General features: G+C 39.1%; 1 protein-coding gene across 2 annotated transcripts in view; it reads left to right on the forward strand.

The window, feature by feature from the left end:
- Window positions 1-25,739, forward strand: part of grk3 (G protein-coupled receptor kinase 3) — a 300,505-nt gene that overhangs the window by 225,808 nt on the left and 48,958 nt on the right. For both annotated transcript variants that reach the window (XM_043715596.1, XM_043715595.1), the window contains exons 12-15: window positions 9,030-9,124; window positions 10,810-10,917; window positions 18,112-18,178; window positions 20,525-20,625. In XM_043715596.1, coding sequence (XP_043571531.1) covers window positions 9,030-9,124; window positions 10,810-10,917; window positions 18,112-18,178; window positions 20,525-20,625 — 371 coding nt within the window. The remainder of the gene's footprint in view (window positions 1-9,029; window positions 9,125-10,809; window positions 10,918-18,111; window positions 18,179-20,524; window positions 20,626-25,739) is intronic.

The following is a 25,739-nucleotide window of genomic DNA, read 5'->3' on the forward strand; positions in this document are numbered from 1 at the left end:
TCCCCACCCCACCCTCCTCTAGCTTATCTCTCCACGCTTCAGGCTCTCTGCCTTTATTCCTGATGAAGGGCTTTTGCCCAAAACGTCGATTTTGCTGCTCCTTGGATGCTGCCTGAACTGCTGTGCTCTTCCAGCACCACTAATCCAGAATGCATTGTTATCTACCTCCTTTAAAAAAAAGCAGAATGGTTTCTGATGTGGGAACATGACATTCCATCTCATTAACTGAGTGTCTCAACCTAAAGCCTCTGTCACGTTACTGAACCTGCTGGATCATTTGAATCATCTTTAGTGACATGTTACTGTCTGTGAATCTGATTGTAACACCCAAAACAGCTTCACACTTAGCTAAATGCCTTCCTCTGGTATCATGATCTCCCAAACATCTGATTCCTGAAAAGAAACCTGTTTCTTCTGCAAAGTGAACCAAGTCCCTCTTCTATCAGCAATTTGACTGCATTTGAGCTAATAGAGTCATAGAGATGTACAGCATGGAAACAGATCCTTTGGTCCAACCTGTCCATGCTGACCAGATATCCCAACCCAATCTAGTCCCACCTGCCAGCACCTGGCCCATATCCCTCCAAACCCATCCTATTCACTTACCCATCCAAATGCCACCACCTCTTCCTATGGCAGCTCATACCATACCCGTACCACCCTCTGTGTGAAAACATTGCCCCTTCGGTCTCTTTTATATCTTTCCCCTCTCACCTAAAGCTATTCCCTCTAGTTCTGGACTCCCTGACCCCAGGGAAAAGACTTTGTCTATTTATCCTATCCATGCCCCTCATAATTTTGTAAACCTCTATAAGCTCACCCCTCAGCCTCTGATGCTCCAGGGAAAACAGCCCCAGCCTGTTCAGCCTCTCCCTATAGCTCAAATCCTCCAACTCTGGCAACATCCTTGTAACTCTATTCTGAACCCTTTCAAGTTTCACAACATCTTTCCGATAGAAAGGAGACCAGAATTGCACGCAATATTCCAACAGTGGCCGAACCAATGTCCTGTACATCCACAACATGACCTCCGAACTCCTGTACTCAATACTCTGACCAGCTCCACCAAAAGGGATTTCTGTGGACAGCTATCTGAAAAAAATCCTCAACTGGACATTGATCTCTGAATTCTCTAATTCACATGAACCCCTAATTCTGAAATGTGATTTGTGATTTGTAAATTCTTTCATATCTCTTTTCTTTCTTGGATGCCTGTGCACGAGAATGTGCACTGCTGGCACACCAGGTTTTGAATATGGTCGTAGAACATAGGTCTATGTCCTATAGTTCTATGCACAGGAATAGGCCCTTTGGCCTATGATGTTGTGTCAATCATGACACCAAATTAAACTAATCCCTTCTGCCTACCCTTGATCCATATCCCTCCATTCCTTGCATATTCATATGCTTATCTAAAAGTCTCTTAAATGCCCCTGTAGTATCTGCCTCCTTCACCACCACCCCTGCCGGTGTATTCCTACCACTCTGTGTATTAAAATAAACTTCCCCTCATGCCTCCTTTGCACTTTCACTCTCTAACCTTAAACACATGCCTCTTGTATTAACCATTTCAACTCTGGGAAAAAGATTCTGACTGTCACTCCTATCTATGCATCTAATAATTTTATAGACTTATGTTAAGTATCTCCTCAGCTTCAGCCACTCAAGAGAGAACAGTCTGAGTCTTTCTAGCTTCTCGTTATACCTCAAACCCTCTAATTCAGGCAGCATCCTGGTAAATCGCTTCTGCACCCTCTCGAAATCCTCCACATCCTTCCTGTAACGTGGTGACCATAATTGAACACAATACTATAAGTGCGTCCTAACCAAAGTCTTATAAAGCTGCAACATGACATCCCAACTCTTGTATTCAATTCCCCAACCAATAAAGGCAAGCATGCAATACACCACCTTTACCATCCTATCTACTTGCATGGCCACTTTCAAGGAGCTATGGACTTGAACCCCAAGATCCCCCTGTTAATCAATGCTGTTCAGAGTCCTGTATACTTTTCCTTAAAATTTGATCTCCCAAAGTGCAGCACCTCACACTTACCTGGATTAAACTCCTCCAGCTGCCATTTCTCCACCCATATCTGCAACTGATCTATATCCCACTGACAACCTTCTACACTATCTACAGTTTCACCTATCTTTCTATCATCTGCAAACTTACTAACCCACCCATCTACATTTTCATCTAGGTCATTCATATTTATCACAAACAGCAGAGGTCACTGAATGGATCCCTGCGGAACCCCACTAAGTCATGGACCTCCAGCCTGAAAAACACCCTTCTGCCATTACCCTCTGTCTGCTATGGGAAAACCAATTCTGAACCTGCACGGCCTCACATCTTAAACTTCTGGATGAGTCTCCAATGAAGGACCTTGTCAAAATCATCACTAAATTCAATATAAACAATGTCCACTGTTCTACCCTCATCAATCACCTTCATCACCACCTTGAAAAATTCAATCACGTTAATAAGACATGACTTGCCCTGCACAAAGCCATGTTGGCTGTCCCTAATTAGGTCATGCTTTTCCAAATGTGCGTAAATCCTACCCCTAAGAATTCTCTCCAATAACTTCCCAATCACCAATATGAAACTCACCATACTTTCCTGGATTATCCCAATTTCCCTTCTTGAATTAGCTACTTACTAGTCCTCCAGGACTTCTCCAGTGCCTAATGAGGATGCAAGATTTTGGTCAAGGCTCCAGCAATCTCCTTTCTTGCCTCTCAATAACCTAGGGTAGATACCATTGTGCCCTGGGGACTTATCCACCTTAACGGTCTTCAAAATATCCAACACCACCTATGGTGAACCCTGTTTTTAACTTTAGAGATATTGCTATGGATCACTTTAATTGAATCCTGGAATTCCTACAGCATGAAAAGAGGCTGTTTGGCCCATTGAGTTTGTGTCAACCCGCTGAAGAGCATTCCATTCAGACCCAGCTTTTGACAAGAACAGCTGCTGGTGCATCTTTAAAGCAATCTCCTGGTATTTCTTGCCACCAACTTTTTCTATCAGCAACTGCTGGTGCCATGGTATGTGCTGCTGTGCAGAGATAGGATAATATTGGTGCTGTACTCCAGCCTACCCACTTTTGCAGAGGTGCAGTCAAGGGTTTCCATGGGGATGGTGACTAAAAATGGTTGTGTCTACCTGTTTTCCATGGATCTGTCAACGTCAGTATATTTACCACTCGCCACGTTGGTTGCAGCAAGTAAGACAAGGCTTCCTAGATGTTAGTGCAAATGAGAAATGTAAATTCAGTAGCCATGCCTTCCAGTTGCTGCCTGTCCCGTGATTGTCTTTAGCCTGCAAGTATGTACAGGGTTTCTGAAATATTCTGATGTTTTGCAAACATTCTTCTTTTTGAAGTGATTCGTCTTGAATTCTTGGTTCCACAGCTGTGAAGCAATCTTAGCCTCTGCTGGAAAGAGAGCACGTCCTGAACTCCTCCCAGATTTCCAATTCTCCTTTTGATGATTCTCATCATGACATTTTATCAGCTTTACATCTGTGTTCCCCTGAAGGAAGCAACTCAATATCTCGCCCACAGAATTAGTTGGGAATGAAGTTAAAGATGGTAGAATAACCATGCAAACTCTTTGTCTTGGCCTTTTCTCTGCCTCAACATCTACCTTCTGTTCTACTGTTAACGAAGGTTCACTTTCTCCTTTTCCCAGCACCACCTTTTCATTTGATGACATTGTAGTTGTGGTGTATGTGCAGGGAAGGATGACACAAGGCAAGGACCGAACAAGATGCCTTTAGGCTGAAAGAGAGATGGAAAAGAAATGAAATGTATGTGTGCATGTAGCTATGCTGTCAGCTGGCAGCATGAGATTGTAAGACAAGGCTTCCTAGATGTTAGTGCAAATGAGAAATGTAAATTCAGCTTCACGTCATGCGAAATTCTGCCAACATTAATGTGAGCTGCAGCAATGATGATGTCCATATCTGCTTTTATACAACCAGAGTTGGATGCCCTTTCTGGTGGTGAATCTCTCACAATTATACACTCTAGTTTCTTTGAAAAAAATGATGAACTGATTAATGTATGGCAAGAATTAAAGAGAAGTGAGTTAGAGAGAATTGGGTTTGATTGTTTGACTGCCAGAAGGTATTTTATGTTTGTGCAAGAGGTATGCATTCTGTGGAATAGGAAATTGTCATTGCTAAGCAGATTAGAGTTTGATGGGTCAGTAAAAGTATGGTTGTTGCTTTAAGGTGGTCTCGAGTGAGAAGTTATTCTGTGTAATCCTCATTATGGAAGAGTTGATAGAATGCCAGACCATCTGTGTCCTCAGAAGAACTTACTGGTCATCTTGTGAACAGTCCAAAGCAAGCTGTTGCCCCATGACTGACCTCTGATTACTGATGGTTCTGGCACGAGGCTTATTAAACAGAAGTGAGAGATTCCTGGAGTGTAAAAATTACAATTATAAAAGGGCTGAGGAATGAATTTCTGCAGTCTGTCCTTGCTAATCTCAAGTGCTTTGATTAAAAGGGTAATGCTGCGCCACGTCTGCGCAAGATTCCTTGTGTCCAAGGACATTCAAACAAATAAATAAATATACAAGTTAGGAGCAAGAGGAGACTAGTTGGCCCCTCAAGTTTGCTCCACCATTCAACAAGATCATGGTTTATCTGACTGCATTTTCTTTCCATTTCCTGACACTTTTCAAGCATAGATTTAGGGTGAGAGGGGAAAGATTTAAAAGGGACCCAAGGAGCAACGTTTTTGTGCAGAGGGTGGTACGTGATTGGAATGAGCTGTCAGAGGAAGTGTTGGAGGCTAGTATAATTACATTTAAAAGGCATCTGGATGGGTATATGAATAGGAGGGGTTTAGAGGGATATGGGCCAAGTGTTGGCAAATGGAACTAGATTAATTTAGGATATCTGGTCAGCATGGACGAGTTGGACCAAAGGGTCTGTTTCCGTGTTGTACATCTCTATGATTGCCTTGTTTGTTAAGAATTCTTATATATCCTCTTTAAAAACATTAAATGACCCTGTCTTCACTGCTCTCTATGGAGGAGAATTCTATGGACTCATGACTCAAAGAGAAAAGAAATCATCTCCAAATAAACTGGGTATCCCTTTTTTTCAAACAGTGACCCTTAGTTCTAACTTCTCCCACAAGGTGAAATATCTCTTTAGAGTCATAGAGATGTACAGCACAGAAGCAGACCCTTCCATGCCGACCAGATATCCCAACCCAATCTAGTCCCACCTGCCAGCACTTGGCCCATATCCCGCCAAACCCTTCCTATTCATACACCCATCAAGATGCTTTTTAAATTTTACAATTGTGCCAGCCTCCACCACTTACTGTGGCAGCTCATTCCATACACGTACCAGACTCTGCATGAAAATGTTGCCCCTCAGGTCTCTTTTATATCTTTGCCCTCTCACCCTAAACTTATGCCCTCTAATTCTGGACTCTCCATCCCAGGGAAATTCTTTAATATCTACATTGTCAATTCCTCGCAAGATCTCGTATGTTTCAACAAGATCACCTCTAATTTTTTGAAGTCCCAACAGACATCAGCAGAACCTGTAATCCTTTCCTTGTAAGACAACCCCTTCATTTTAAGACTCAGACAAATGAACCTTCTCTGCATAGTTTCTAATCCAGTTGTCTCCTTTCTTAAATAAGTTGACTAAAACTGTATACTGTACTGAAATATCGTCTCACCAATGTCCTGTGCAACTGTGTTAAACATCTCTACTCCACTTTTCTATTCCATTCTTCTTGTAATTAATGACAAAATTCCATTTGCCTTCGACTCATTGATCTTTTGGAATGGAATTACATCGGAATTTATGCTACTTTTAAGTGCAAATTAACATAAGTAATTATTTATCAGTTACTCTTTCTTCACCGCTAAAAGTGGAACTCTCAACTTAACAACACGATGGGGATATCTTCACCACCCAGGAAAGCAGTTCACCATCACCTTCTCAAGTGTAATTAGGGATATGTAATAAATGCTAGCCTTACTATTAATGCTCATGAAGAAATAAAAACAAAATTCTGCTTATGAACAACGTAACTTAAAAGTTCAATTGAAATTGAGAAAACTCAGAACATAGTGTATCGATGCAATGACTTCAGACCACTTGATACTTTCCTCAAGGATGTGCCTCTTGCTATTCTGCTGTTACATTTTACATTTATAACAATTGTTGAGTGACAAATAGAGGTAGCTGCATTGTCAAAAGCTGATGGCATTTTCATGACACTCACTAAAAACAACTTGTGAATTGGTCCATAGTGTGAAACGTTTAAGTCCTTTGTAAAGAGATTTATACAGACTAGAGGCAAAAGACAACCACGGCTAGAGAAAAGATGAACATCAGACACATAAGCAAGTTTGTGACCAGTTGAGATGTTGGATGTTCAGGTTGGTCATAGAATGGAATGGAATAGAGTCATAGAGATGTACAGCATGGAAAACACTCCCTTCGGTCCAACCTGTCCATGCCGACCAGATATCCCAACCCAATCTAGTCCCACCTGCTAGCACCCAGCCCATATTCCTCCAAACCCTTCCTATTCATATATCCATCCAAATGCCTCTTAAATGTTGCAATTGTACCAGCCTCCACCACATCCTCTGGCAGCTCATTCCATACACGTACCACCCTCTGCATGATAAAGTTGCCCCTTAGGTCTCTTTTGTATCTTTCCCCTCTCACCCTAAACCTATGCCCTCTAGTTCTGGACTCCCCGACCCCAGGGAAAAGACTTTGTCTATTTATCCTATCCATGTCCCTCATAATTTTTACAGGATTGAATGTTTCTTCCAAGTTCAGACATTCTGATACTTTAAAGTCTTTTTGATACTGATTAGTCACATAATCTGATTCACTATGGAGAGTGAAACCTCCTGGAATTAATCTTCTATCTGTCACTCACAATAGTTGAACATTTAATACGTAGTGGTTGCAAAGGGCTATTTCTCACTGGCTCACTCATTCCAAAATTGCACCATATTTATGCAAGCACCAGTTCAGCTGAACCCACTTGGGAGACAGGCACTTAACACGATGGTTCATTGAGCAGCATAGACCTGAGTGGACATGATAAGGAAGTAGTTGTTTCTCGACAATGAGGCGAAGGTTATTGCTACTAACTAAGGATTGCAAGGTCTGTGATCTCTCAGGCTGAATCTTTGAAAAGTTTCAAGTATGGTCTGAACTGGTCAGTGTTAAAACATACATTTCTGAGTCAGGAGATTATAGGCTCATGTCTCAATCCAAAGACTTCAGCACAACATTTAGACTCATTATCCAGTCGAGTGTTGAAAGTGTGCTGCACATTTGAAAGTGTCATGTTTTGACTAAAACTTATTCTCTTGTGTTGACAAAAAAGATTCTATGACATTATTTGAAGATGAACCAGGGAGTTCTATTTAGTAATTGTTGTTCAACCAACTTCAGTAGAACAGAGTCAAAAATAGAAATTGCTGGAAAAGCTCAGCAGGTCTGTCAGCATGTGTGCAGAAAAATCAGACTTAAAGTTTAGGGTCGAGTGACCCTTCCTCAGAACTGAGCTTTTCCAGCAATTTCTATTTTTGTTTCTAATTTCCAGCATCAGCAGCTCTTATATTTTTGTTCAGTAGAACAGAGTTTCTGGCCATTATTGTGTTGCTGTTTGTGGAACACTGTTATGCACAAATTGGCTGTGAAGCACTTTTGGGTCTTCTGAAATAATAAGTCCTAAATAAATGCAAGTTATTTGTTTCTTAATATACAGGCAGTGCAATTTTGTCTCAAGTAATAGATGGTGTTAATGTTGATACAATTCAAAAACCACATCTGTCACCCAATGAAGTAGGTAATACAGAAATGAGGATAATATTTTCCTCCTCCATGCTGTCATCACTTTCCTCAACAAAGCTCAGTAATAATAAATAACATGTAACAAGAAAATCCCAATTTTTTTGGTAATTTCCTTTAAATTTGCAGTAAGTTCACAGAGTACCTTGAAATATCTGGTTATTGCAATTTCTAAATATTGGAATGATACCCAGCCAAGGCATTGTTTTGGATATGTGAACTTTTACCTTCCCAATCTCTTCCCACCTGTTGTGATCTAAGTTGTCATTTTTTTTATGGAGGGGTTGTGTACAGTGAGAATGTTAAGAAAGTCAGAAGTGTGGGATTATGCTGCTCCCTCCTTTAGCTGCATGCAGCTGCTGACTAGTTAGAGGCACAGTGAACTCATGGAGAGATTTTCCAATGATTTCTTTTGGGACTGAGTTTCAGCTTAAATTTCTCTGCCCATTTTACTTACCAAACTATCCAAAAGTCTATGCCATTGCCTACACTTGTTCCATATAATAAAAACGATAAACATCTGGGAATGCATCATATCCAAAGCTGTGGTTAGGGAACAGAAATCTGTCAAGACATGGGCAGTCAAATGCAACTCTGAGGTTTGACCTTTTGGAGTATGATTCCATTCCCTCTGGTTCCCTATTTGGTAACTTGCTGTCAGGATAAACATGAAGAAATGCTCCCTCTTTGAAATTACCTTTGTCTTGTGGAACCACTTTGTTACACCATGATTTATCTTCATACAAGATTCATGCTCATCAGGTATGCTTGCTATTTGGAGGCACTTTGTTGTATATAGCCTAGTTATTGCACTGCTTAGTGGATTTCAAATTGTTGTATGATTGTACCCTTCATAGCTTGGAGGGAACATTGACAGTAAGGAAGGATGAAATTGAAGAATGAAAGTAACAGTCATACGTCACTGCTGTTGTGCAGGTACTGGTGGCTACATTTGCCGGATGCACTGTTGTCTGATTCCCACTGTCTGAAGTGGGACCTAATGGCAAAAAGAAAATGCGCATGACAAAGAAAACTGGAGGGAAAGGATACATTCATTTGACTTAAGTTGCAATATTCAGAATGTGTTTTGAGAAATTATGTAGTTCTACTCTGAAATTAAAATAATTCAGATCAGTGCACCCTGCTATTTTGTGTTTTACAGCCAGCAAACATTCTCCTGGATGAACATGGTCACGTGAGGATATCAGACCTTGGGCTTGCTTGTGATTTTTCAAAAAAGAAGCCTCATGCCAGCGTGTATGTACTTGTTAACCTATTTACGTGGATAGTTTTCCATGAACAAAATCAGTTTTGTGCTGGCAGACAAATCCATCCTTTCTTTGTTTCTCTCCCTGTTCCTATTTATATTGATTTTCTTTTTTAAAAAATCATCACTTCCCCCTCACAGCTGCTGGAAAGCTGTAACGTAGGAAGAGCTTCAAAGAGGGAATAAGAGAGAAAGCCCTTAAAGGTGCCTTCTAGTGATATTGCTGATTGCAGCTATAAATCTGATTGTATATTTGAATTTGTCATTGCTGTAAGATAGATTTGACAGAGCAGTGTCATTGGGATTCTTGTTTCTCTGCTCTCTATACCTCAAAGAATTTCCATTTATAAATATAATATCCCTTGGCTATTGTTCACTTCTTATGTTTGCAGCTCCCTCACTCAAACTTTGTAACTGTATCTATTTATATAAATAAATCAAAATGAGAAACTTTGTTTCTACTACCTTTTTAGTATTGCTGATAAAATAAAAGCTTACTTTATTGAAGTGTTTCACCTTCCACTCATCAAGACAATTTGCAAGAATATCATTAAAGGGGAAAACTCAATGACAGGAGAGTGCTGGTTGATTGACAAGTTCACTCTGATTGGTAAACGTGATGCTATATAGAATGTGACAGTGATGATCGACAGTTAACTACCAAGCTTTGTTTAGATTTCAAACCATGCAGGTTGACTCTGATTGGTCAGGGCACTGCCTGAGAAATAAGCCAGCAAATGGCTGTCACCTATTTTGTTGAGTTGAAATAGGCACCGTGTGTGCACATGATATTTCTGTCCTTTCTTTCAATCCTAAAATGGCTGTTTGTACGACGCACTTGTGTGCATTGGAAATAACACATATTGACAGGGTCCTGTTCTTTGCAGAGGGAAAGAGTTTGTGCAAGCACTGCACCTGTTTCAACTCAGCAAAATTGGTGACAACCATTTGTAACTAAATTTTTCATCCAATGTGCACACATACATTTCTGTCAGTGTTACTAGATAACAAATCAAAACATTAGCAGAATTATTTTCCTTTCCCTAGCCTTCAGTTGTCAACAATATCATCATCAACAAGTTTGCGATCATCTAAATTATCCAAGATAAGAGGCAAAGTTTGGATATGCTTTATTTTGGATGACTCGTTACCTCGCCTTGCCTCTTTTAACTGTCGGCAGAGATGATCTCTTGATGTAGTAATATAGTAGTTATATTACTGGACTAAGGATCCAGAGGTCTCAGCTGTTGATTCAGAGCTATGAGTTCAAGTTCCACCAGAATAGCTGGGAAATTTAAATTCATTTTAATTAAATACATCTGAAATTAAAGAACAAGTATCAATAATGGTGATCATGTAACAGGAATCCAATTGTTGTAAAAAAACCATCTGGTTAATTGATCTCTTTTAAGCAAGGGTATATGCCATCCTCCCCTGGACTGATTTTTTTTTAACCTCAGATCCAAAGCAATATGATTAACTCAAATGGTCCTATAAAATAATTGAACAAATTCAACACCACCAGCTCTGGCTGCTCTGCCCATGTTTCGTAAATGAACATAAAGAGTCCTTTCTTCCCCAACCATTTTTTGTTGCTACAAAATTAAGGTACATTGTGTTATGTGACAAGGTTTTTTTTTATATATTGAAGTTTAATTTGTTTCTATTGATGTAGTGGTACTCACGGTTACATGGCTCCAGAAGTGTTACAGAAAGGAACAGCATATGACAGCAGTGCTGATTGGTTCTCATTGGGATGCATGCTCTTCAAACTCCTTCGAGGGTAAGTCACTAAACAGCAAACACTATATGTGTCTCATTGGTCTCTGTCTATCTCATGGTGTCAGATGTAACTTGCCTGGTAATAACTTTGCGAATGACACCAGATTAAACTCTGCATTCTCTGTCATGACAGCTGTACTAAGTTTTTATTCACTGAAGTTTGAAGAATGAGGGTGTTCTCATGGAAACCTGTAATATACTAACAGGGCTAAACATGGTAAATGAAGGAATCATGTTCCCAGTGACCTGGGAGCGTCAAACCAAGGTCACACACTAAGGATATGGGATAGGCCATTGAGGACTGAGATGAGAAATGTCTTCACCTAGAGAGTCAGTGGAATTGTCTGCCACAGAAACTAGTTGAGCCCAGAACATTGAATGCTTTCAAGAAGGAGTTAGGTATAGTTCTTATTGCTGAGGGCACCAAAGGGAGAAAGCAGGAGCAAGGCACTGAGTTGGATGATCATAGAACATTATAGCGCAGTACAGGCCCTTCGGCCCTCGATGTTGCGCCGACCTGTCATACCTAATCTGAAGCCCATCTAACCTACACTATTCCATGTATGTCCATATGCTTGTCCAATGATGACTTAAATGTACTTAAAGTTGGCGAATCTACTACCATTGCAGGAAAAGCATTCCATACTCTTACTACTCTCTGAGTAAAGAAACTGCCTCTGAAATCTGTCCTATATCTATCACTCCTCAATTTAAAGCTATGCCCCCTCGTGCTCACCGTCACCATACTTGGAAAAAGGCTCTCCCTGTCCACCCAATCTAACCCTCTGATTATCTTTATATGTCTCTATTAAGTCACCTCTCAACCTTCTTCTCTCCAATGAAAACAGCCTCAAGTCCCTCAGCCTTTCCTCGTAAGACCTTCCCTCCATACCAGGCAACATCCTAGTGAATCTCCTCTGGACCCTTTCCAAAGCTTCCACATCCTTCTTATAATGCAGTGACCAGAACTGTACACAATACTCCAAGTACGGCCGCACCAGAGTTTTGTACAGCTGCAGCATAACCTCATGGTTCCAGAACTCGATCCATCTATTAATAAAAGCTAAAACACTGTATGCCTTCTTAACAACCCTGTCAACCTGGGTGGCAACTTTCAAGGATCTGTGTACCTGGACACTGAGATCTCTCTGCTCATCTACACTACCAGGAATCTTACCATTAGCCCAGTACTTTGCATTCCAGTTACTCCGACCAAAGTGAATCACCTCACACTTGTCTGCATTAAACTCCATTCACCACCTCTCAGCCCAGCTCTGCAGCTTATCTATGTCTCTCTGTAACCTACAACATCCTTCGTCACTATCCACAACTCCACCGACCTTGGTGTCGTCTGGAAATTTACTAACCCACCCTTCTACACCCTCATCCAGGTCATTTATAAAAATGACGATCAGCAGTAGACCCAACACTGACCCTTGCGGTACACCACTAGTAACTGGACTCCAGGATGAACATTTCCCAAAACCCTCTGTTTTCTTTCAGCAAGCCAATTACTGATCCAAACTGCTACATCTCCCACAATCCCATTCCTCCGCATTTTGTGCAATAGCCTACTGTGGGGAACCTTATCGAACACCTTGCTGAAATCCATATACACCACATGAACCGGTTTACTCTCATCTACCTGTTTGGTCACCTTCTCAAAGAACTCAGTAAGGTTTGTGAGGCATGACCTACCCTTCACAAAACCGTGCTGACTATCCCTAATCAAATTATTATTTTCTAGATGATTATAAATCCTATCTCTTATAATCTTTTCCAACACTTTACCAATAACTGAAGTAAGGCTCACAGGTCTATAATTACCAGGATTGTCTCTACTCACCTTCTTGAACAGGGAATCCACATTTGCTATCCTACAGTCTTCTGGCACTATTCCTGTAGACAATAACGATTAAAAGATCAATGCCAAAGGCTCGACAATCTCCTCTCTGGCTTCCCAGGGATCCTAGGATAAATCCCATCCGGCCCAGGGGACATATCTATTTTCACACTCTGCAGGATTTCTAATACCTACCTAGTCTAGTAGCATGTATCTCAGTATTCTCCTCGACAACATTGTCGTTTTCTAAAGTGAATACTGTCGAAAAATATGTTCCTATTAAATTCTGGAGCATGGTCAGAGGGCTGAATGGCCTACTCCTGCTCTTAATTTCTTTGTTTGGATTTGGATTAGATCTACAAAAGAGAAGTCACCATCTAGAATTTTTGTCCTGTAATTTGATGGGGGTGAGGCGTTGTGTTTTGGGAGGGAGGGAGCTTGCAAATATAGAATCCTTCTGGTTTGACTTGAGAAATACTGGATTATGTGACTGCTTAGATTTGGTAGTTCACAAAGGGAAAATATAAAGGAACAAACTTGTAGGGAAATTATAAGGAGATGCAATAATTATGGTATAACTCTCCTCAAGGAAGAGAAAGTTGCAAAGAGATTTGACAGATGTTCAAAATCATGACGGATATAGACAGAGCAGATAGAACTATTCCTATTGGGAAAAGGGTAGAGAAGCAGAGGACACCAAAGTGATGAATGTCAAAACAACCTACGGTGATATGAGGAAAGTCTTTGTGCAGAGAGTAGTTAGGATTTAGAATGCTCTGCCTGGAAATGTGGTCAAACTAGACTCAGTATTGGCTTTTGAAGGGGAATTGATGAGTCATTGAAGACGGAACCTTTGCCTGACTACTGTTTAGTGAGACTCGCTGAATTGCCCTTGCAGTGAGTGGGGATGGTCACACCAAGTGGAATGGATCCCTGCATTGCTGGAATTTTCTATAATTTGTCTGATTATTATGAATAGCAAGCTACCAACTTCAGCATGCTCTGACTTAGGTTTTTTATGTTAAAAATCACACTACACCAGGTTATAGTCCAACAGGTTTAATTGGAAGCACACTAACTTTCGGAGCGACGCTCCTTCATCACGTGGTAGTGGCTTTTTTTATGTTAGTAGTCAAACTGTCTGAGTTTACTTGCATTGTTGTTCATATATTGCTTTATAAAAGCAATGAAGTTGCAGGTATGTGATTATTTAATAATTGAAGAACCAATTGAATGATTAGTGGAGGTTTTTAGAAATGGAAAATGTGTTTATACTTTCAGATACCTTTCTAGATGGATGTACTCCTTTGTGCTTTGATCAGACTATGTCCATTCTTTCTCACTGTGGGACTCAAATGAATATTCAAACATTCAAACATGTGGGAAGACTGAGGAAGCCCAGGCTTTCCAAATTTGAAAACAATATCTAAACCATATTATGGACTAATATAAAATGATAAATGATAAGGAGAAAGCATAGTAGGAAAATTAATTTCAACAAAATTGTCCAGACAGGGCAAACAGGCACAGGTTCAAAATAGAGTAATTAATTTAGGGTCAATGCCTGGAAGTAATTCCCTCTGTGATCAGTGCATGAAATGGAGTTTTAAGGTAAAATAGTGATGGCAAAAAATCTACACTAATTTAACCTTTAGAGGAGGGACTGCATCTGGATGGATGGACATAATATCTTCCCTCATCATAATTCTATTGTGACTATAATTATATCTGAGTTAATTAGATGCCACAAGAACACATACTTGTGTTCTGTAGAGGAAAATGTTGTTTTCTGTGCTTTTAGTGTAGTGAAATTGTAAACACATTCTTCAGAAAGAGGTTTATAATTTTGCTACAACTAGTGAGCTGTATACTTTTCAGCCATGGTGCCACTCACAGCCATTATTCAAGAGAGATGTAGATGCTCTGGTTTGTAGATGCTCTCAGCCATCATTTTCTTATACTATCAGACCACCATAAACAATGTGTCCATATAATGGTAAATTTTGTATCCTTATAGCCCATGTTTCAGATAACCTCAATCAGTGGTGGTGATGCTTTCAGCTATGAGACCACATAATAGCCATACTTTATATCCATATATTGATAGCCATACTTTATGTCCATACAATATTATTACTGAAGCAGTCCATGTTCAAGTGCAATAAGATTTGGAAAATATCCAGTCTTGGGCTAACAAGTGGCAAGCAATATTCGTGCCACACAAATGTAAGGCAATGACCCTCTCCAGTAAGAGACAATGTAACCAGTGCCCCTTGACATTCAATGGTGTTAGTGAATTTCCCACTATCAACAGCCTGGGGGTTACCATTGACCAGAAACTCAACTGTACTCCCCATATGTGGTGGCAACAAGAGCACGTCAGAGGCTAGGAATACTACGGTGATTAATTCACCTCCTGACTCCCCAAAGCCTGTCCAGAATCTACAAGTCACAAGTCAGGAGTGTGATGAAATATTCTCCACTTGCATGGTTGGGTACAGCTCTAAGAACACAAGAGGCTTGACATCATCCAGGATAAAGCAGCAGCGTGATTGGCAGTACATGTGCAAGTATCCACTCCCTCCACTACTGATGCTCTGTAGCAGCAGTGTGCACAGCACCAAAGATCCTTAGACACACCTTACAATCTGGAAGGACAAGGGCAACAGATACATGGGAACACCATCACATGCAAGTTCCCCTCTGAACCACTCACCATCTTGACTTAGATATATTACCATTCCTTTGCTGTTGCTGGGTCAAAATCCTGGAATTCCTCCATATTGGCATTATGGGTCTACCTACAGCACACGACTACAGCTTTTCAAGAGGGCAGCTTATCACAACTTTCTCAAGGGCAAGTAGGGACAGGCAATAAACGCTCGCCAGCCAGCGACTTTCACCCCTCTTGAGTGAATAAAATAAGTATCTTCCTATGAATCTGCTTATATTTCAAATTGCTTTTACCAAAAGCTACTGGTACACTGATGAATGAGGCAACAGCAAAAAAACACAGCCCTTTCCAAATCTAAAGACTCACTAAATTCAAATGCAAACAAGCAATAGAAGAAAAACTACAATCAGATATCTCAACTTTCAGGACTGAATGAATGATAATGGCTCTAAATTGCTTACCCTCCAGTCTGCATCATGATGTTGAGAAATATGGAACAGAATTATGAGTACTGATAATTTTGAGAAAATTGGGTATTACTGTTATTCTGCCACCAACATGGCTTTATTCCACAAGTGTGGTGAAATAAAAGTATAGCTGCTTCATCAAATATTTAAAATAAGCATAAGTTCCTGGTGATTTTATTTTTATGCAAAAATAAAGATGAGCAAAGAAATAAGCAAATCCAGGGATAACGAAAATAGATTTTCTCAGGTCAGCACGTTATAGAGCGGCTTGAATAATTCTTCTTCATTCTCTTCAAAGAGAAAACCAACCAATGAAGCACAACTCATTGCTATTTAAATGTGGTATGGAAGATGGAATTCTGTACAGCTGAAGCAAAACATACTCTTTGATGCTGCCCTTTGAAGAGTTGGGCAGAATGATCGAATAAAGAGAAAGAGATGGCAGTCACTGCCTGTGGGATGCTCAATTTGATTGATATAAATGATGCCTTGAAGTATTGTAGGGTAAAAGTCAGAGAAGCCAGAGAGATCAGAAGAGTGAGGAAAAAAATGAAAGAGTCTTTTTGGTATTAGACCCAATGTCAGAAAACCAGCAGGGGAATAAATTAGGTAGCTTGTCAACCCATTGAACGTTTGGGTTAGGTAGACCTCCTTTTTTGTGCAACAGGACTGCTACCTGGTGGTTCAAAAGACAAATTACATCTTATTTGTAAAATAAAGGTGATTCCCACTCAGTATTTTGGGTTATATACCTACAGTGTATATTGGCAAAGATAATATGTCTCAGGATGAAAGAGGTGAAAAGTCTATTTATAGATCAAATCCAACTGGAGTAGATTTTCTCTCTTTGGTATAACTTATGAATGATGAAAAAATTGAATTCCACACTGAGAAAGTGTGTTCTCCGATGTTAAAATAAAATGTCAGCTCCCCTGAGACTTCTTGAGAAAATGCATTTTCCAGATACAAACTTGAAGGCACCAGATTTAATTCTCTCTTTGCAGTGAATTTCACTTGTTTCATCTGTAGCAACAGATAGGACACAACAAAGAAAGAAAGGCAAAATTATTCAGCGTTTATGATGATAATCACTGATTATTGGTCTTTGCTGGAACATACATATGTGTGGCTGTCAGGTGAGAAAAGCATTAACTTAACTTCTAGTTGAATAGCTTTTAGACACACAATGTTTTGGTTCAAGCCTGAAGCTCTGGCGGTCTGTTGGTGCTCATATGACCATATGGACACCATCGGGCAGCAAAACTGGTGCATTCAGGAGAAATGGAAAGTGAAATTGAGTTTTTTAAAAAAAAGATTAAACTGTCTTGGGAAGAGGAATCTATGTTGTCAGCTAATTTATTTTAGTGCTTGACTTTTCTCCCTTTCATTCCAAAGCATTATCTCTTGATGAGGTATAGAGCTAACAGTTTTGAATAGCCTTTTGTTATATATCTTACTGATTCAACTATGAGCACATATCATATGCAAGCTAATTCTCACATGGCCACTTTTGAAGCCAGAGCTATTGGGTTATGATGAGAAGCAGAAACCATGGCTCCATGCCTGACATAGGCCTCCCTAGCAAAGATGTGCTGTTAGCAGTGTCATTGCATAGAAATAAACCAATTCCACACCTGACCAGATTGGTAATTATTGTTCTGCATGGCCTGTTTTCATACTATGCAGTTCACCTGCCACTGAGCCATTAGATCACCACCCCCCCCCCATGATGACACAGCCTTTAATCATCTCCAAGTACACTGTTCTGTTTAGAATTCCAATGTTATCAATGAATCAAAATGAAACTTGATTAAACCACTGTTGAATTGACAGTAGCTACTCAATGCCTATAACTGACATACATTGTAGTAATAAACAAAGTTGTTTGGGAAGAATAAGAAAAATAATGCAAACATTTATCATGTGTCCTTCTCTTAAAAGAACAATGTTGAAAATAATTCCTACCAATAAGTAGGCTTCTGCCACACTTCATGTGAGCCTTCACATTTCACAGGATGTTAACCTTTCAACCTCAGTGTCCAAACCCCCCATTCCCAAAGAAAATTTCTGATGTAAACATTTGAGTTGTTAAATTGTTAAATCCCTTTTCTACTGACATTTCCTTATTTCTTAATGGTCATGTAATTGATGAACAATGTTCCAGTCAATCTATGAGGTGTCTAATAATAAACTTTATTTTCCTCCGATTAGGCACAGTCCATTCCGGCAGCACAAAACAAAGGACAAGCATGAGATTGATCGCATGACACTCACGATGGTAAGAAAACAGATCTCGACAAAGACGTCATTCACAAATGTTCCAGATTTAGAAAGTTTTCCTAAATGGAATTGTCATGCTAGGCCATGACTTTCGAATTCTGTCAAAGAACTGTTGGAATATTATACATAAACTGATTTAATAAACTGATAAACTCACTTAGGTTAGTAGGAAATAAACATTGTTATGGTTAACTTTGATCATTTGATTTAATTTGATTTTATAAAATAATTCTTTGGGTAGCTTAGAAACACCAACCAAAGGAACAATGAGATTAAAAACTGGAAAGAACAACAATATTAGAAACACTCAGCAGGTCTGACAGCATCTGATAAAAGAGAACTAAAGTTAACGTTTCTGACCTTTCATCATAACTGATGAAGTGCTGCAGATTTGACCATTTCCAGCAAACAATTGATTGAACCATCAATTGTTTGATCTGGTTATACCATCATTGCATTATGATATTATGCTGTCCAAATCAAAATCTACTCTGTATTTAAAGATCATAAAGGAATGCAGGACAATCCCCAGCTTCCTTCTCTTCACTTTAGATTGACTTCTTAACCTCTGTTGCCTCCTCCACCTTCATCTCTGACATTAACTGTAGAAGCTTTTGGATCTTTTTGGATCTTTTGTCACAAAAATCAAGACAATTCACTTACCTGTCTCTGCAATTTCCCTTCCCTCGTCTGTTAGGACCACCTTCCCCAAATGTTATCCATTGTCCTAATCCTGGAGCTGATTCTTTCCCCAGCTTTTAACCATCTCTTCCTAAGGTACCCTCTTCTTGTCATCTTCATGATACTCACCTCCCCATCCTCCCTTGATAATTTTTTGGACTAAATTATTGATCTCTGAGATTCCTTTTATGGACTCCACATTTACTGATACCACTAAAAGTTCTCTCTCTTCAGCTATTGTTCCAGTCCACCCTTAACCCCATATCCTTTCAAACTAACACCTTATATCCAATCTCTCTTTCCCCTAAATGTCTTCAAAACATATTATCACATCTTAAATGCCTTTCGATCATTTCCACAATTTTAAATTATAAATCCTCCAATCAGGTTTCTTTGTTGGGCACGATATTGAAACAGCCCTAGTCAAAGTCATTTAAGACAAACTGTGTGATGTGATCATCATTTATCATCCCTTTTCTACTACTGACTACATCATGCTAATCCAACACTTCTCTTATGTCAGCCAGTCAGATGGAACTGCCTTTGCTCCATTTAATTCTTATCTATCTAATTGGAGCCAGAAAAACATCTGCCATGGTTTTTCCCTCCACTCCTGTGTTAATATCTCTGGAGACCCCAGGCATCTACCCTTCTCCCCTTTCTGGATAGTTTCCATATGTATTCCAACAATGCTCAGCTATATCTTGTCACCTCGTTGAACTCCTCCACTTTCTCTGATTTGTCACACTGCTTGTCTGAGATCCAGTAACAAATGAACAAAAATTTTCATCCATCAATTATTTTAAAAAGCCTTTGTTGGTAGTCCACACACATCTCATTAAAATAAAACAAAAATACTGTAGATGCTGAAGGAGTGGCGCTCCGAATTCTAGTGTGCTTCCAATTAAACCTGTTGGATTATAACCTAGTGTTGTGTGATTTTTAACTTTATAAACCATCACCAAGACTGCATGCTTCTACCTATATAATTAAACTTGGCTTTGACTCTGCCTCAGCACATCTCACAGAGTCCTTCATTGATACCTTTTTCATTTCAAGATTTGACTATTTCAGAGGCTTCTGGATGGCCCCTACAATCTATCCTCGGCAAGCCTGTGCTCATTCCAAAATGTTGCTGCTTGTATTTAACTCACTCCAATCTCATTCACCCATCCTCATTGTGCATGCTTACCCTCACTGGTTCGTGAGGGTAATTAATATACTTAATTTTAAGATTCTCATCTTTGTCCTCAAAATCCATTGCAGTCTTGCCACTCCCTAACCCTATGGACTCTCTCGAAGACTTAGAAGGCTGAGAATGATGCTGTCTCTGAGTTTTGACCTGTTGCACATCAATTTTCATAATCCACCAGCAACACTTTTTTGTCTTCAAATAGTTGGCCCTATTTTCTGGACTCTTTCCCTAAATTTCAGTGTTGATCTCGCCTCTTTGAGGATGATCTATAAAACCAACCCCTTTATTGAGCATCTGGACATTTTTCTTGATGTCTCCTTGTGGGGTTAGATGTTTTTTATCAATTCTGCACTTATATGACCTTTGTAGTAACTGAGGATGGGGGAATTGGTGTTTGATGCAGTAGAAAGGAATGTATAGTACAGCTGTCAGCTTTGATGGTGTTTAATTTTTCTATTTCTGCCTCAGAATGTGGAATTACCAGATTCTTTCTCTGTGGAGTTGAAGTCTCTTTTGGAAGGCCTACTACAGCGAGATGTTGCAAAGAGGCTTGGGTGCCTGGGACGAGGGTAAGCTGGAGCTTTATGATTTCCTTATGCTTTGGAACAGGTTACAGGTCTGAAGCACTATGTGTTGAGACTGTGGCTTCTCAATACATCATATGGTAAGTGCTGGTTGAACCTGACCTTAAAATAATAATGCAGCTTCATGATGCCAATGATTCTAGGTACAAGAGTTAAAGCTAGGAAACTTATCCCAGATGTGAAATATGACAAGTTGGGGTTATATGATGCAAAATAAAAAAATATAGCCCACAGGTTTGATGTAGAATGAGATTTATGTTTTAAATATCCTATGTGTTAAGTTTGGATGTTTGAATTAGTGACGTATAGCTTTGCTGTGTGTCTGAAAGGATTAATAATAAACCTAAGTATTTTTGTAGCCATGGTGACTTTTTTTCCAAAAGCAGGTTAGGAAATCTCTTTTTTTAGAGCTCATGGGAAGGTTTATGTCATAGCAAGGTAAACAATTGTACTCAAAGTTCTGTTGAAATTTTTGTGCTTTTTTTTAAAGTTTAAGTATCCGAGCAATGGTTTTCTACCTTTCCAGTATCAAGGCACATTTCAATGAAACGAAAATTCCCCACTGCACCCACATTTTTCAATGGAACTGATGTGAATATCCATGCATGAGCAGTGTTGAATCTCCACACATGCATGTTATCAAACTTCTATATGTGCACGGCCCTGGACGCTTGTGCATGAGCAATCAGTGGGGGCTGTGGTATCTGCAGTTAATGCCTTCAAAAATCAACAATGAGCCCTCTGAGGAGATTGGAAGTATGGACATGGCCTCGATGCCGAGGTAAAGTGGCACTGCCTCCTGAAAATTTCATCCCACACTTCTTACCTTGTCACCATGGCACACCGCTTGAGAAGTACTAGTTTATTGAGAGAGAGGCCTTTTCAGTTTCACTTTCAGTTTGGGTAGTTCTGCACATGTTTTTCATGTCTAAAGTCACTCCTGAGAAAGGGAGAAGACTGTCACATTTGTGAATATTAGATTGCCTTAGAGTAAGGGGTTAGTGATAGTCCCAGGCAAGACATTTTGGGATAAAACTGTGAAGACTGGTTTTCTGAAGTTGGGTATATTTAAATTCAGGGCAATGCCATATATTAGTTGGAGTCAAATTAAACCCATCAAGATGTTGGAGAAAAGGATTTTCTGGTGTGAGCAATGCTCCCATACAGGGATGTTTTGAGGACCTATAACAGAGCATTTTTAGGAATAATGAGATTATATTTCACTGTGTATTTCAAAATGTTTAAATTGTGTTATAAGTAAATATTCTGCTTTGTCCTAATTTATCTTTATCCATTTTGTTTTGTAAACTTATGTTTTATGTTAAAACAATATCAGCAAAACTGCATATTTATGTTTCAGTGAGATTTCACCTCATCACAACCAAAACAAAACAAATATGATCTGTCAGTTCAAATTCCAGTCTGGAACCTGACTTATCCAGTCATAATTTCGGCAAGGATTATAATACTTGGGACTCTTGGCAAGATTTTTGAATTCAGTCAATTCAGGAGTACTGTGTGCAATTCTAGTCACCCCTCTATAGGAAGGATATTAATAAATTGGAGAGAGTTCAGAAAATATTTACCAGCATGTTGCTGGGAATGGAGAGTTTGAGTTATAAAAATAGACTAAGTTGACTGGGACTTTTTTTCACTGGAGCATAGGAGGTTGAGGGGTGATCTTGTAGAGGTTTATAAAATAATGAGGGACATAAATAAGGTGAATAGCAAGGATCTTTTCCTTAGGGGTAGGGCAGTTCAAAACTAGGGGACATATTTTTAAGATAAGAGGAAAAGGCGTTAAAAAGAACATGAGGGGCAACTTTACTACATAGATCGTGGTTCGTATGTGGACTGAACTGCCAGAGGAAGTGATGGATACAGGTACAGTCACAACATTGAAAAGACATTTGGATAAGTACATGTATAGGAAAGGTTTGGAGGGATATGGGCTAAATTCAGGCAAGTGGGACTAGTTTGGTTTGGGAACATTGTCAGTGTGGACTATTTGGACCGAAGGGTCTGTTTCCATGCTCTGAGTCGGTCTCTTTCTTATAAATGTAATGGCAACAAAGTAATTCTGGACAGAAACCTGCATGAAATTTGCAGATGGATTTGCATGTTGCTAAGAGTTTTCTGGAAGTCAAATAAGTAACAGTGGATTGTTTAAAATTTTTGACTAAAGCTAAGTGGAAGGAGTTAGCAATATGTGGAAAATAGAAGTAAAAACATAAGGATGAGATGATTCAAGTGATTATTTAACATTTAGTCCGGTAAGAAATTAAACCTGAAATCCAGATGTCACCGCTCAAATTATCTAAATTGCAGTTACAAATGAAAAAAAAACTGCAAGAAAGAGAAATAACAAGTCTTGAATTGAAGGAGAGAAAAAAATAGATGGAAATAAAGTTAAGAAAACCTGATGTTGAGGAAAATAGAAAGGATGGGGATAACGAAGAGAGAGGAAACAGAAGAACAAAGGGAGATGGGATTACAAGGACTTGAACTCTGAAGAGATGGGGAAATTAGAGAATGAGTTAGCAAAAGAAAAGCTTAGAATAAAGAAGGCTTAAGAGGTATTTGTTCAGAGGCTGTCTCTGATTCCGATGAGGGATTTGATTTAACCAATTTTAGTAAGGAAGGAGTCAAAAGCTATTTTATTTGCAAAGGTAGCCAGACAGATGTAGTGGCCAAGAAGTTGGATTTTAATGTTAAGAGATTTTTGAGATAAGTACAGCTATGACTGTGTACATCATTTTGTCAGTTATACAACGTACAAAATATGAAACTGGCAAAGTTTCAATACTCGATGGTTATGAGTTTGTGCCTCAAACTTATCAATTGAAATTTAGGACTACAAGAAAGAAACCTAATCAAACATTTGTCGAATTTGTCAGGGGTAAAGAAATACTGTGGGGTCAGTGGTTGGAGAAAAATATTGATAATGTAAAGGAAATTATGATAATAGAGTAATTCAGAAAGAAAGCATTCCTGTGAATTAAAAAAAAAACTTGTGTAGCTGAATATCAAATATTTAAGGTAAGTGAAACAGCAGTTCTGACCAAAATCGATGACATCTTGCAAAGACATTTATAGATAGGAGTTGACCCTATGGAATCCACAAAGTAATTGGAAGGTTATAAAACCTATGAATTGAAAAGGAGCTATTTAGAGAACAGACAATAGGGCGTCAGCGTAGTAAAGGAGAAAGCCTGGGACAAGAAAGTGATATAAAGTAATTAATATACTTTCATTGTAGCAAGATTGGACATATCAAAGCCAACTGTTGCAAATTAAATGGAGATCAATTGCAGTAGTAGGAATGTCTGAGTAGCCTCAGGCAAGAGGAAAAGAAAGTTTGGTACAAAAACCTGCAGCAGTTTCCTTGGAATGTATCAAGAAGGGAGAGTGCATTCCGGACTGTCATAGAATACCATAGAATCCCTACAGTGTGGAAGCAAGACATTTGGCCCAACAAGTCCACACCGACCCACATGAGAGTACCTCATCCACATTGTGATGATGCTCCTCCTTTAACAAGGTTATGCTGTCCATGGCTTTTTTTTCCGGAGAGGTTGTAAAGGCAGCAATTCCGAAAAGTCTGGCTTATATGAGTTTTAGGGCCAATTTTATTATAACTAACAGATACTGTCTCAAGGCTTTCAAGTTTTAAAGAAAAACTCTTGTACAATGAAAGGGGAATGGCCTGTTCTCCCAGCTCAGCTTTTCTCTGGTTTGGTTTGGTTTGCAAGCAGTAGTGTTGTGAAGCTGCTGGACCCAAAGAAACAGGTCCATGCTGATTCTCTTTCTCTGACATCTCTCCTGTAAGACCTTGTGTTGGATTTTATCTTTTGTGCCGAGGGGTATTTATGGGGATTGTTGCAAGTATTTGGAACAGCATCATTAAGTTGGTATAATCTGTTGGGTTTTTGGATAGGTTAACTTGTTCTACATTGTTCTGTTTTGTTTGTGTTCCATTCAGTAATCTTGTAAATAAATTCTGTTTTGCCTAAACCTAAGTGGTTTGACCAGCTGGATCTCTCCTGGAATATCCACTTTACACCTGCTTAAAACAACTAGCAAAGTTAGGGTCTGGGCCACTTTCTTGAAATATTTTGAAGGGGTCTGGCCTGGTCCATAACAACATCTATTTGTCTACCATATATCCCTACATTTCCCAAGAGTAATGCACCTAACCTACACATCCCTGAACACTATGGGCAATTTAGCATGGCTAATTTACCTAACCTGCACATCTTTGGACTTTGGACTGTTATGAAAATTAACTAGAAAAATTAACAGCAGTCTGATTTTTCAAATATTAACTAGAAAAATCAGACTGCTGATAATTTTATCTCAGAAAAGGAGATACTTCCTAATGCTGCAAATTAAGGACTTAAACCATTAAAGATATTGAGAGAATGCAGCAATAATGCTAGCAGGTAATGTCTTCCAGAGGGATTAATGAAGAAGAAAATATTGCGAAGAGGTTACAAACCAGTCTCATTATACAAAGTTGGATTTAAAAGTGACTTGGTAAATGTAAAAGTTGGAATTGGAGTTATGAATCAAATTCTGACTGATTTTGATTGGAAAAGGATCTGGCAGATTCAAGAATATTGGCTTCACCAAGGTTGATGAAACAACCAGTGGAAGTAAAATAAACTGAAATTTTACAATGTTAGGTAGTCAGGAAACAATGTTTTGATTAGACCTCAGGCCCATAGAAGTAGATAGGAAGAAAAGGAGTCTATGAAATGGGAAGATGATTTAGAAATTCACATGTTGGATGCATTATTTTGAAAATTAATTATAACAATAAAGAGAATGAAGCTAATAGGTTTAGCCCACCTTTTTTTGATAGCAATGTAACAAATAGATTTGGCATTGAGAGTTATATGAAACAGATAGCTCAAGTGTGATACTGCATGATGGTTGCTTTTAAGTACCACAGAGGTGTGATTTAAGTTTGTATTATAAGTAAATAATCTGGTTATTCTATTATATCTTCAATTCTTTTTGCTTAATAATTTTCTGTTTTATTGTTAAAACAAAATATGCAACATTGCGTGCTTTTGCTTAATGAAAAGAACACCTTG

This window comes from Chiloscyllium plagiosum, chromosome 25 (genome assembly GCF_004010195.1).
Source record: "Chiloscyllium plagiosum isolate BGI_BamShark_2017 chromosome 25, ASM401019v2, whole genome shotgun sequence".
Lineage (NCBI taxonomy): Eukaryota > Metazoa > Chordata > Chondrichthyes > Orectolobiformes > Hemiscylliidae > Chiloscyllium > Chiloscyllium plagiosum.